Source organism: Bos indicus x Bos taurus, chromosome 2 (genome assembly GCF_003369695.1).
Source record: "Bos indicus x Bos taurus breed Angus x Brahman F1 hybrid chromosome 2, Bos_hybrid_MaternalHap_v2.0, whole genome shotgun sequence".
NCBI classification, from domain to species: Eukaryota; Metazoa; Chordata; class Mammalia; order Artiodactyla; family Bovidae; genus Bos; species Bos indicus x Bos taurus.
Window position 1 is genome coordinate 5,772,293 of NC_040077.1, and position 13,970 is coordinate 5,786,262.

The 13,970-nt window shown below is 38.5% G+C and overlaps 1 protein-coding gene across 8 annotated transcripts in view; it reads left to right on the top strand.

Moving 5' to 3' along the window:
• HIBCH (3-hydroxyisobutyryl-CoA hydrolase) overlaps nt 1-13,970 on the top strand; it is a 152,555-nt gene that overhangs the window by 33,492 nt on the left and 105,093 nt on the right. For all 8 annotated transcript variants that reach the window (XR_003513374.1, XM_027555457.1, XM_027555422.1 and 5 more), the window contains one exon: nt 11,152-11,204. Coding sequence is in view for 7 of the 8 variants with exons in the window: in XM_027555457.1 (XP_027411258.1) it covers nt 11,152-11,204 (53 nt within the window). In the remaining variant the exon portion in view is untranslated. The remainder of the gene's footprint in view (nt 1-11,151; nt 11,205-13,970) is intronic.

Sequence of the window (13,970 nt, forward strand, 5' to 3'; positions counted from 1 at the left end):
GTGTAGACTGCATCACGCTAGGCTTCCCTGTCCATCACCAACTCTCGGAGCTTGCTCAAACTCATGTCCATTGAGTCGGTGATGCCGTCTAACCATCTCATCCTCTGTCATCCCCTTCTCTTCCTGCTTTCAATCTTTCTCAGCATCAGGGTCTTTTCCATGGAGCCAGTTCTTTGCATCAGGTAGTCGACGTATTGCAGGCTCAGCTTCAGCATCAGGCCCTCCAGTGAATATTCAGGGTTGATTTCCTTTAGAATTGACTGGTTTGGTCTCCTTGCAGTCCAAGGGACTCTCAAGAGTCTTATCCAACTTCACAGTTCAAAAGCATCAGTTCTTCAGCACTCAGCTTTCTTTATGATCCAACTCTCATATCCGTACATGACTACTGGAAAAACCATAGCTTTGACTAGATGGGCCTTTCTTGGCAAAGTAATCACGAACAAAGCTAGTGGAGGTGATGGAATTCCAGATGAGCTATTTCAGATCCTAAAAGACGATGCTGTTAAAGTGTTGCACTCAATATGCCAGCAAATTTGGAAAGTCGGCAGTGGCCACACGACTAGAAAAGATCAGTTTTCATTCCAATCTAAAAGACAGGCAATGCCAAAGAATGCTCAAACTACTGCACAAATACACTCATCTCACACACTAGCAAAGTAATGCTCAAAATTCTCCAAGGTAGGCTTCAATGTTGTGTGAACTGTGAACTTCCAGATGTTCAAGCTGGATTTAGAAAAGGCAGAGGAGCCAAAGATCAAATTGCCAACATCTGTTGGAGTATTGAAAAAGCAAGAGAATTCCAGAAAAACATCTACTTCTGCTTTAATGATTATGCCAAAGCCTTTGACTGTGTATGTAGATCACAACAAACTGTGGAAAATTCTGAAAGAGATGGGAATACCAGACCACCTTATCTGCCTCCTGAGCAATCTGTATGCAGGTCAATAAGCAACAGTTAGAACCGGACATGGAACAACAGACTGGTTCCAAATTGGGAAAGGAGTACATCAAGGCTATATATTGTCACCCTGCTTATTTAACTTTTATATGCAGAGTACACCATGCAAAATGCTGGGCTGAATGAAGCACAAGCTGGAATCAAGATTGCCGGGAGAAAAATCAATAACCTCAGATATGCAGATGACACCCCCCTTATGGCAGAAAGCAAAAAGGAACTAAAGAGCTTCTTTATGAAAGTGAAAGAGAAGAGTGAAAAGACTGGCTTAAAACTCAACATTCAGAAAACTAAGATCATGGCATCTGGTCCCATCACTTCATGGGAAATAGATGGGTAAACAGTGGAAACAGTGAGAGACTTTATTTTTGGGGGTTCCAAAATCACTGCAGTTAGTTACTCTAGCCATGAAATGTCTTTTAATGCTTTCTCCTTGGAAGCAAGCATTGCTCCTTGGAAGAAGGCTGTGACCAACCTAGACAGCATATTAAAAAGCAGAGACATTACTTTGCTGACAAAGTCTGACTGCTCATTCCAGAACAATTCACACTTTTTTATTAAATGGCTTCCCTGGTGGCTCAGATGGTGAAGAATCTGCTTGCAATGATGGAGACTCAGGTTCTGTCCCTAGTTTAGAAAGATCCCCTGGAGAAGGGAATGGCTACCCACTTCAGTATTCTTGCCTGGTGGACTACAGTCAGGTTTAACTACTGTTTGCCCTATAATCAACATGGAATCATGGATTCTCATCATATGGTTGGGTTTCTTGGAAAACAAAAAAATAGGGTCCCAGTTTTCTCTATAAAATGAAGTATCGTTTCCTAATTCCTGAGAAACTCTGGGATGAAATTTCTTTATAGTCATCATTCTGGATTTCATTGGAAGTGAAGTAGTAGTTACTTTTATCAAGCATGTGTTTCAAGTGTTAAATTACAGTGGATAATATAGTGAATACTTGTATATCCACCAGCTCAGAATGAACAGACCTCTGTATTTTATTTCTGTTTGATGTTTTGAAACTTATTTAAATTAAATAGAATACTATGAATTTTTAAAATTTTTACTGTCCAGTCTACTTCGTTGCTCGCTTCAGTGCCATTTCTTTCTCCAGAAGCAGCCTGATCCCTCCTCAGAAGAAACCATTGTCATTAATTTTTAGCACATCTGATTAGGCTGTACGTTATATTTTTACTATATATTTATGAACAAAAGTAGTATTATTTCATGGTTTTGAAATTTTCATAAGTACTTTCTTACTGCATATGCCAAAAGTTGTTTTTTAATAGCATGGAATGTAACTGTTCTATGTTATTCAGCTACCCAGTATTACTTACCTATTTGACATTAATGGATATTTTAGATTATTTCAAATTTTTATTAATACAGATTGTTACATCTTTATATGTAAATCCTTGGTGCCCATGTGCAGAAGTTTCTAGAAATAATAGAAGCCAAATGGATGGGTCATAGTTTATACCTCTTCAGTGTGTTTCCATATTCGTCTCCAAAGTACAAGACTTTATTTTCTGCATGTCATTGCTGTCATTTGTTTGTTTTTAAACTTTGTTAGCTTGATATCTTACTGTGGTTTAATTTGTGCTTCATTGTAAGTGCATGAGGTAGAAGGTGTTTTATGTTAATCATTTAGATTTTCTTTTCAGTTTCATCCTTTGTTTTTCTTTCTTATGTTTTTCTTTCTTATCATTTTTTTCTTAATTGATTTTATAGGTCTTTATGTAAACACACTTCTCTCAGTCTGCTACTTTATCTTTTCATATATACAAGTTTTTGTTTGAGATGAAATGAATGCATTCTTTTCCTTTATGATTTGTGTTCTTTTGCACTAAAAAAAAAAAAAAAAAACAAAAACATGGGAGTATTTAAGATGTTCTTTTATATCTTCTTTTAATAGTTTGTTTTTTATACTCTAAATCCAATGTACTTGGATTTTTTTTGCATGTGACATCTTTTATTTTCTTTTTAGAAAACTAGATGTGTAATGTCTTTGACTGAAAAGGCTTTGTCTTCCTCACTGGTTTTAATGATACTTCTATCGTATATCAAGTTCTTTGTGATCAGATCTGTTTCTGGACAACTTTATTCATTGGTCTGTTTGTACTTATGATGAAACTATAGTGTTAAAATTAGTATGGCTTTAAGATATGTCTATATGTGGTAGGAAAAGTTACCCTTCTTTTAGGATTGTCTTGGCTACTCTTGGACTTGAGTTTCCAAAAGGATCTTAAAATTATTTCGACGTTTAGTAAACTTATGCAGACATCACCATAAACCAGTTTTAGCACATTTTCATCAGATTGACTTTCATGTCCTTTCATGTTTTGTAATTTTCTCTATAAAGATCTTGCTGATAAAAGTATTTTTTAAGTGTTATTCTTAAATAGTTTGTTTTGTTACTTGTTACATTTCCTAATTGACTATTTCTAGCCTATAGAAATATTTTTGATTTTAGTATTTTGTTTTTATAACCAGCAACCCTGCTGAAATTTGTTGTTAGTTCTAAAGATGTTTCTGTAGATTATCTTGGCTTTTCTATATAGGTAATTCTACCCTCTGCACATGACTTTTCCCCATCTCTTTCCAGTCCTTATATTTATGACTTTTCTTGTTACATTTGGTTAGAACCTCTGTTATAATACTGAATGATTGTAGTGTTGTCTTATTTCTGATGTACATGGGAAAGCTTTTAAAATTTCATTCTTTAGTATAATCTTTTTGTAGACGCTTTTTTACCAAGTTACAGACATTATTTCTATTCCAAAGTTGTTTGGGGTACTTTCTTTTGTTTGTTCAGTTGCACTGGTCCAGTACTTGAGCATCCACTTTTTCTGACTTCTTCCTCTTCTCTCCTGGGCAGGGACTTACTGAGTCCCAGCATCAGCAGGTAGAGTTTTCCTAGCTATGTTTCACAAACCACATAGCTCTTATTACTATAAGGCTTTATGTAGGTAGCTCATTGCATGTTCTGTGTGGCCTAGAATTTCTTCCTGATTCAGAACAGATACACACACCCTCGCTCATAATCTTTGGCTGTAGCTTCCATACAGCTATTAACTTTGAGTTTTCTTGTATGTTTCTGGCACTTGGGGATTTCCCTTGTTTGGCTTTGAACTTGGATATATATTGAAAAAAATTTATTTTCTAGAATTTCAGTGTCTTTGAAGTAGCAGTGGGGAAAAGAGGCTGTTTCCCAATTTAAGTGAGCCACTTTCAGTGGAGAGCTCACATTTCTTTCATAATCTGTAAAATTATACAGATCAGATTCACTTAGAATGTTTTATTCATTCTAAAAATTCTTACCAGCACTGTCCAACAGTACTTCCTGGAATGATGAAAATATTCTGCTTCTGTGCTGAGTAATATGGCCACTGCTAGTTACACGTGACTAACAAGCACTTGGAATGGGGCTACTTGTGATCAATAAGCCTAATTTTACCTTTGTTTAATTGTAATTAATCTAACTATATTTGGCTGTTGGCTGGTATATTAGTGCTGCTGCTGCTATACTAAATAAAAGAGGGGATAAAACCTCTAGTTTTAAAAGAGTTTGGGGAAAAAAAAAAAAGAAGAAAAGAGTTTGGTAAAATATTAATATACAAGAGAAAGCCTTCCAGGCATAATTTCTGTACATTATAATGACCTATCTTAATCATGAAGGAATTTGACAAATTTTGGCCTTGTGTCCTGCATCAGTTAGCTTTTAATACTTTATAACTAAAATATATGCATCTGTAGCTGAAATGGTGAATTTGTATGTATCTCCACCCCTATCACAATTGAGCGACTTCATTTTCACTTTTCACTTTCATGCATTGGAGAAGGAAATGGCAACCCACTCCAGTGTTTTTGCCTGGAGAATCCCAGGGACGGGGGAGCCTGGTGGGCTGCCGTCTATGGGGTCGCACAGAGTCGGACACGACTGAAGCGACTTAGCAGTAGCAGTAGCCACCCCTATCAATAGAGACATTAGTTTCTATTGTTTCTAGGGGATTATAGTTAAAAATTGAGGGCTGTGGACATGCTTGTGTATGTGAAGTTAAAATTGTACTTTGGTGGTTTATTTGGCAGGTTGGGAATATTTACAGAATTGCTAGATGGATCAAAACTGAAATTTTATATTGGTCTTTGGTAAGGAAGTTATATTGGCAACAAACTAGTAGAAGTACAGTGATGGATATGTTTATGTTGTGGGTGACTCCCTCTCTCAGAGGAAGGAAGAACAAAAGAGGGAAAGGAGCAGAGTAAAAGTTGGCAGAATTTTTGAGCTGGAAGGAACTTCTGAGGCAAGTCTCATTTAATAGATGAGAAAACGTATCTATGTATCATATACATGATATAGACATGTATGATAGGCATATATACATATAGCTTATGTGTGTGTATATGTATACAAATGTGTACATATATGGAAATGCCAGTATATAAGTAGAGACATCACCTTGCCAACAGAGGCCCGTATAGTCAAAGCTATGGTTTTTCCAGTAGTCATGTATGAATATGAGAGCTGGACCATAAAGAAGGCTGCTGCTCCTGCTGCTGCGAAGTCGCTTCAGTCGTGTCCGACTCGGTGCGACCCCATAGATGGCAGCCCACCAGGATCCCCCGTCCCTGGGATTCTCCAAGCAAGAACACTGGAGTGGGTTGCCATTTCCTTCCCCAATGCATGAAAGTGAAAAGTGAAAGTGAAGTTGCTCAGTCGTGTCCGACTCTTAGTGACCCCATGGACGGCAGCCTACCAGGCTCCTCTGCCCATGGGATTTTCCAGGCAAGAGTACTGGAGTGGGGTGCCATTAGCTGAAGAATTGATGCTTTCAAACTATGGTGCTGGAAGACTCTTGAGAGTCCCTTGGACAGGAAGAGATCAAACCAGTCTATCCTAAAGGAAATCAATCCTGAATGTTCATTGGAAGGACTGATGTTGAAGCTGAAGTCACCTGATGTGAAGAGCCAACTCACTGGAAAAGACCCTGATTCTGGGAAAGATTGAGAGAAGGAGAACGGGGTGGCAGAGGATGAGATGGTTCATTTCAGTCACTCAGTCGTGTCTGACTCTTTGTGACCCCATGGACTGCAACTTGCCAAGCTTCCCTGTCCATCACCAACTTCCAGAGCTTGCTCAAACTCATGTCCATTCAATAGGTAATGCCATCCAACCATCCCATCCTCTGTCGTCCCCTTCTCCTCCTACCTTCCATCTTTCCCAGCATCAGGGTCTTTTCCAAAGAGTCAGTTCTTCGCATCAGGTGGCCAGAGTATTGGAGCTTCAGCATCAGTCCTTCCAATGAATATTCAGGACTGATTTCCTTTAGGATGGACTGGTTGGATCTCCTTGCAGTCCAAGGGACTCTTGAGAGTCTCCTCCAACACCACAGTTCAAAAGCATCAAGTCTTCAGTGCTCAGCTTTCTTGGGGTCCAACTCTCACATCTGTACATGACTACTGGGAAAACCATAGCCTTGACTAGGCAGACCTTTGTTGGCAAAGTAATGTCTCTGCTTTTTAGTATGCTGTATAGGTTGGTCATAGCTTTTCTTCCAAGAATCAAGCATCTTTTAATTTCATGGATGTAGTCACTCTCTGCAGTGATTTTGGAGCCCAAGAAAATAAAGTCTCTCATTGTTTCCCTTGTTTCCCATCTATTTGCCATGAAGTGATGGGACTGGATGCCGTCATCTTTGTTTTTTGGATGTTGAGTTTTAAGCCAGCTTTTTCACTCTCTCACTTTCATCAAAAGGCTCTTTAGTTCCTTTTTGCTTTCTGCCATAAGGGTGGTGTCATCCGCATATCTGAGGTTATTGATATTTCTCCTGGCATCTTGATTCCAGCTTGTGCTTAATCCAGCACAGCATTTTGTATGATGTTCTCTGCATATAAGTTAAATAAGCAGGGTGACAATATACAGACTTAATATACTCCTTTACTAATTGAAACCAGTTCCATATCTGGTTCTAACTGTTGCTTATTGACCTGCATACAGATTTCTCAGGAGGCAGATAAGGTGGTCTGGTATTCCTATCTTTTGAAGAATTTTCCAGTTTGTTGTGATCCACACAGTCAAAGGCTCTAGCTTAGTCAATGAGGCAGAAGTAGATGTTTTTCTGGAATTCTCTTGCTTTTTCAATGATCCAGCAGATGTTGGCAATTTGGTCTCTGGTTCCTCTGCCTTTTCTAAATCCAGCTTGAACATCTGGAAGTTCTTGGTTCACGTACTGTCGAAGCCTAGCTTGGAGAATTTTTAGCATTATTTTGCTAGCGTATGAGATGAGTACAACTGAGTGCTAGTTTGAGCATTCTTTGGCCTTTCCCTCCTTTGGGATTGGAATGAAAACTAGCCTTTTGCAGTCCTGTGGCCACTGCTGAGTTTTCCAAATTTGCTGGCATATTGAGTGCAGCACTTTAACAGCATCATCTTTTAGGACTTGAAATAACTCAGCTGGAATTCCATCACTTCCACTAGCTTTATTCATAGTGATACTTCCTAAGGCCCACTTGAGCTTGCACTCCAGGATGTCTGGCTCTAGGTGAGTCATCATACCATCATGGTTATCTGTGTCATTAAGATGTTTTTTTGTATAGTTCTTCTGTGTATTCTTGCCACCTCTTCTTAATATCTTCTGCTTCTGTTTGGTCCATGCCGTTTCTGTCTTTTATTGAGCCCATCTTTGCGTGAAATGTGCCCTTGGTATCTTATCTGTAATTTTCTTGAAGAGATCTCTAGTCTTTCCCATTCTGTTGTTTTCCTCTATTTTTATGCATTGATCACTGAGGAAGTCTTTCTTATCTTTCCTTCCTATTCTTTGAAACTCTGCATTCAGATGAATGTATCTTTCCTTTACTCCTTTGCCTTTTGCTTGTCTTCTTTTCTTAGCTATTTGTAAGGCCTCTTCAGATAACCATTTTGCCTTTTTGCATTTCTTTTTCTTGGCGATGGTTTTGATCACAGCCTCCTGTACAATGTCATGAACCTCTCTCCATAGTTCTTCAGGCACTCTGTCTATCAGATCTAATCCCTTGAATCTATTTGTCACTTCCACTGTATAATCATAAGGGATTTGATTTAGGTCATACCTGAATGGCCTAGTAGTTTTCCCTACTTTCTTCAATTTAAATCTGAATTTTGCAATAAGGAGTTTATGATCTGAGCCACAGTCAGCTCCCAGTCTTGTTTTTGCTGACTGTATAGAGCTTCTCCATCTTGGCTGCAAAGAATATAATCAATCTGGTTTTGGTATTCACCATCTGGTGATGTCCATATGTAGAGTCGTCTCTTGTGTATGGAAGAAGGCATTTGCTATGACTAGTGCGTTCTCCTAGCAAAACTTTGTTAACCTTTGCCCAGCTTCATTTTGTACTCCAAGGCCAAACTTGCCTGCTGCTCCAGGTATCTCTTGACCACCTACTTTTGCATTCCAGTCCCCTATGATGAAAAGGACCACTTGCCTGTTGCTCCAGGTATCTCTTGACTGCCTGCTTTTGTATTCCAGTTCCCTATGATGAATAGGACATCTTTTTTTGGTGTTAGTTCTAGAAGGTCTTGTAGGTCTGCATAGAACTGTTCAGCTTCAGCTTCTTCAGCATTAGTGGTTGGGGCATAGACTTGGATTACTGTGATACTGAATGGTTTGGCTTAGAAACAGAGATCATTCTGTCATTTTTTAGATTGCACCCAAACACTAAATTTTGGTCTCCTTTGTTGACTATGAGGGCTACTCCATATATTTTAAGGGATTCTTGCCCATAGTTCATCTTCCAGTGTCATATTTTTGCCTTTTCATACTGCTTTTGGGGTTCTCAAGGCAAGAAGACTGAAATGGTTTGCCATTCCCTTCTTCAGTAGACCACATTTTGTCACTGGAGAGATGGTTAGATAACATCATTAAATCAATGTACATGAGTTTGAGCAAACTCTGGGAGACAATGAAGGATGGGGAAGCCTGGCATGCTGCAGTTCGTGGGGTTGCTAGAGTTGGACATGACTTAGTGACTGAACAACAGCAGCAACATATATATTGAATATTGTTGAATTGCCAGTTAATGACAAAGCAGAGACTGCAATTTGGGTCTTCTCACTCTCAGTCCATGCTTTTTCCTGTATGCTGCACTTCTCTTTATATCCAGATGCTTCTTTAGATGCATAAAAAACAAATTATGTTCTTTAAAATACAGCTGTGTTAGATAAACATTCATGACTTACAAGGGAAACATTGTTTTTCTCAGTAGCTGAATTATATGGTCTTTCATTTGTTTCAAATTGAGGTATTGAGTTATTTAATAACAATGAATAGCTGATTAGGATTGTATATGAATTGATGTTTTGTTTATTTTTTAATTTTATTTTATTTTTAAACTTTACAATATTGTATTAGTTTTGCCAAATATCGAAATGAATCTGCCACAGGTATACCTGTGTTCCCCATCCTGAACCCTCCTCCCTCCTCCCTCCCCAGTACCCTCCCTCTGGGTCATCCCAGTGCACCAGCCCAAAGCATCCAGTATCATGCATCGAACCTGGACTGGCGACTCATTTCATACATGATATTATACATGTTTCAATGCCATTCTCCCAAATCTCCCCACCCTCTCCCTCTCCCACAGGGTCCATAAGACTGATCTATACATCAGTGTCTCTTTTGCTGTCTCGTACACAGGGTTATTGTTACCATCTTTCTAAATTCCATATATATGCGTTAGTATACTGTATTGGTGTTTTTCTTTCTGGCTTACTTCACTCTGTATAATAGGTTCCAGTTTCATCCATCTCATTAGAACTGATTCAAATGTATTCTTTTTAATAGCTGAGTAATACTCCATTGTGTATATGTACCACAGCTCTCTTATCCATTCATCTGCTGATGGGCATCTAGGTTGCTTCCATGTCCTGGCTATTATAAACAGTGCTGCAATGAACATTGGGGTACATGTGTCTCTTTCCCTTCTGGTTTCCTCAGTGTGTATGCCCAGCAGTGGGATTGCTGGATCATAAGGCAGTTCTATTTCCAGTTTTTTAAGGAATCTCCACACTGTTCTCCATAGTGGCTGTACTAGTTTGCATTCCCACCAACAGTGTAAGAGAGTTCCCTTTTCTCCACATTTATTGCTTGTAGACTTTTGGATCACAGCCATTCTGACTGGCGTGAAATGGTACCTCATAGTGGTTTTGATTTGCATTTCTCTGATAATAAGTGATGTTGAGCATCTTTTCATGTGTTTGTTAGCCATCTGTATGTCTTCTTTGAAGAAATGTCTATTTAGTTCTTTAGCCCATTTTTTGATTGGGTCATTTATTTTTCTGGAGTTGAGCTGTAGGAGTTGCTTGTATATTTTTGAGATTAGTTATTTGTCTGTTGCTTCATTTGCTATTATTTTCTCCCATTCTGAAGGCTGCCTTTTCACCTTGATAATAGTTTCCTTTGTTGTGCAGAAGCTTTTAAGTTTAATTAGGTCCCATTTGTTTATTTTTGCTTTTATTTCCAATATTCTGGGAGGTGGGTCATAGAGGATCCTGCTGTGATGTATGTCGGAGAGTGTTTTGCCTATGTTCTCCTCTATGAGTTTTATAGTTTCTGGTCTTACGTTGAGATCTTTAATCCATTTTGAGTTTATTTTTGTGTATGGTGTTAGAAAGTGTTCTAGTTTCATTCTTTTACAAGTGGTTGACCAGTTTTCCCAGCACCACTTGTTAAAGAGATTGTCTTTAATCCATTGTATATTCTTGCCTCCTTTGTCAAAGATAAGGTGTCCATATGTGCGTGGATTTATCTGTGGGCTTTCTATTTTGTTCCATTGATCGATATTTCTGTCTTTGTGCCAGTACCATACTGTCTTGATAACTGTGGCTTTGTAATAGAGCCTGAAGTCAGGTAGGTTGATTCCTCCAGTTCCATTCTTCTTTCTCAAGATAGCTTTGGCTATTCGAGGTTTTTTGTATTTCCATACAAATTGTGAAATTATTTGTTCTAGCTCTGTGAAGAATACTGTTGGTAGCTTGATAGGGATTGCATTGAATCTATAAATTGCTTTGGGTAGTATACTCTGAATTGATGTTTTAAAAAACATGTTTGTATTATAAGCTGTATATTTAGTCTACTTGATATTTCACAGTTCATGTAACTTGTGATTTTTGGAAAAAGCAAATGTGTTTTAAACATTGTGACTAATTACAACTCCATTTCTTTTAGATTCTTGCCAGAAACCATATATTGCACTTATTCATGGAATTACAATGGGTGGGGTAAGTAGCCTGCTCACTCTCATCATTGTTGTGTGAGTGGTATAAAAAAAAGTTGATTATTAAATAGAAGTGAGATGATGAATGTAATAAAATAGGACTTGTTGAAACAAAATCATATTTGGAGCCTTGCAGGTTTGGGGTGTAATATTTGCTTTTCTCAGAAGACTATGTTATATGCTATTTCTGCTTCTTCAATTAGTAAGTTTTTTAAGCTAACAAATGGGCTTCCCTGATAGCTCATTTGGTAAAGAATCTACCTGCAATGCAGGAGACCCCTGTTTGATTCTTGGGTCAGGAAGATCCACTGGAGAAGGGATGGGCTACCCACTCCAGTATTCTTGAGCTTCCCTTGTGGCTCAGCTGGTAAAGGGTCCACCTGCAATGTGGGAGACCTGGGTTCGATCCCTGGTTTGGGAAGATCCCTTGGAGAAGGGAAAGGCTGTCCACTCCAGAATTCTGGCCTAGAGAATTCTATGGACTGTATAGTCCATGGGGTCGCAAAGAATGGGACACAACTGAGTAACTTTCACTTCACTTTAGCTGACAAAAATGATTGAGTCTTTTTTCTTTTGTAGAGCCCTTTTTCAACTTACAAGTGAACTGATTGCTTTCACCAGTTTCATGAAAGAAACTGGAATATTGAGGTCTTTTTAGACTCTGTATAGGATGTGGTTACCTAAATTATATGTACTGCACAAAATTTCACCTTAGTGAAAGTGTGTGGATACTCTGTAAAGTTCTCTGAAAGTACATTTCTGTCAATTGAAAAACCTTGTAATAACACAGATGCAAAATAAATAAGTCTTAGATGTCACTAGCCTTGAACAACTTTATAAGGAGTTGGAGAAAACATGAAATAATTACAGAAGAACTGTTCAAATGTATGACACTGACAAAGACAAACTTTTAAAGTGAGAGATCACAGTGGGTCTTTATGGCAGGAAAAGATAGGATTTAAGAAGGTAGTACGAAGCTGAAGGGTGAAATTTCAGTGTTTGAACTTGTTAAGTGTTTCAAAGATTTTGTCAGTGAGAAAAGTCTCCCTTCTTCTAGGAAGACCACACCCTAGATGAGGTCTCTTGGGCACTTGGAATTGCTTAGATTTAAAAAAAAAAAATTATTTTTTTTGAAGCATAGTTGAAGTGTACTGTGTTAATTTCTGCTGTACAGCAGAGTGATTCAGTTACACATATATGTACATTCTTTTTCATGTTCTTTTCCATTATGGTTTATCACTGGATGTTGAGTATAGTTACTGTGCTATACAGTAGAACCTTTTTGTATATCCATTCTGCATGTAATAGTTTGCATCTGCTAGTTACAAACTCCCTATCCATTGGAATTGCTTAGATTCTGCACATGATTTTGGAAAAGGGCTTCTACATCTTTGTTAGTGGTGGGTATTAAGCCTGAGTTGATTGTGCCTTTTTTGTCAACGAAGTGTTACCATGGGAAAAATGAGAAGTCTCTGAAAGAATTCTGCAGAACAAGGGGAAGGAGCTTAATTGGAAGCACTGAAGAAAGAGCCCCCTGTGAATGTGAAATGAACTAGGAAAAAATGAAAACAAACAAAACACCATTGGGCATACTTAATAACGTGTAAAATGATGTGGCTTCAATAAAATAGGAAAGATAGTCTGTAAGGAGACGACAGGCTCAGATGCAAGGGCAGCAGTTTACACAGGGGAACAGCTAACATAAGGAAGGCTGACTGGAAACTAAGACACAATAGCAGAACCTGACACTCCACTTTGAAGGCCATAGATTAGGAGTTGAATTTAACATTACAGATATGAAGTTGTGTCTGTGGAGGACAAACTTAACAAGCTCTCACCAAGAAAGGACAAGGATAAGAATGATGAGAACAAATGTTGTGAGGTAATGAAAATGAAAGAAAGATACTGGGAACCCAACAAAGAAATGACAACTATTCAGTGGAAAGTAAATCAAACAAATGGTCATATATAATTAAAGATTACTTTCTTTACCATAATCAAAAACAACAACAAACCCCTCTTAAACCTAAGATATGTATAATCAAAGAAAAACAGCTTCAGGTTAAAAAAAAAAAAAAACCTGTGAAAAGAGATCCACATGTAGATAAAAACTCAGGTAAGGTTTTTAGAATTGTATACTTTAGGAAACAGTGCAGGTGTTCAGGCCAAACACTGCTGCTGATGCCTGGGTTCTTAGTGTATCAGTTCAGTTCAGTCACTCAGTCGTGTCCGACTCTTTGCGACCCCATGAATCACAGCACGCCAGGCCTCCCTGTCCATCACCAACTCCTGGAGTTCACTCAGACTCACGTCCATCGAGTTAGTGATGCCATCCAGCCATCTCATCCTCTGTCGTCCCCTTCTCCTCCTGCCCCCAATCCCTCCCAGCATCAGAGTCTTTTCCAATGAGTCAACTCTTCGCAAGAGGTGGCCAAAGTACTGGAGTTTCAGCTTTAGCATCATTCCTTCCAAAGAAATCCCAGGGCTGATCTCCTTCAGAATGGACTGGTTGGATCTCCTTGCAGAGTACATCATGTGAAATGCTGGGCAGGATGAATCACAAGCTGGAATCAAGATTGTGGGGAGAAATATCAATAACCTCAGATATGCAGATGATACCACTGTAATGGCAGAAAGTGAAGAGGATCTAAAGAGCTTCCTGATGAAGGTGAAAAAGGAGAGTGAAAAAGCTGGCTTAAAACTCAATATTCAAAAAACGAAGATCATGGCAACCAGTCCTATTACTTCATGGCAAATAGATGGGGGAAAG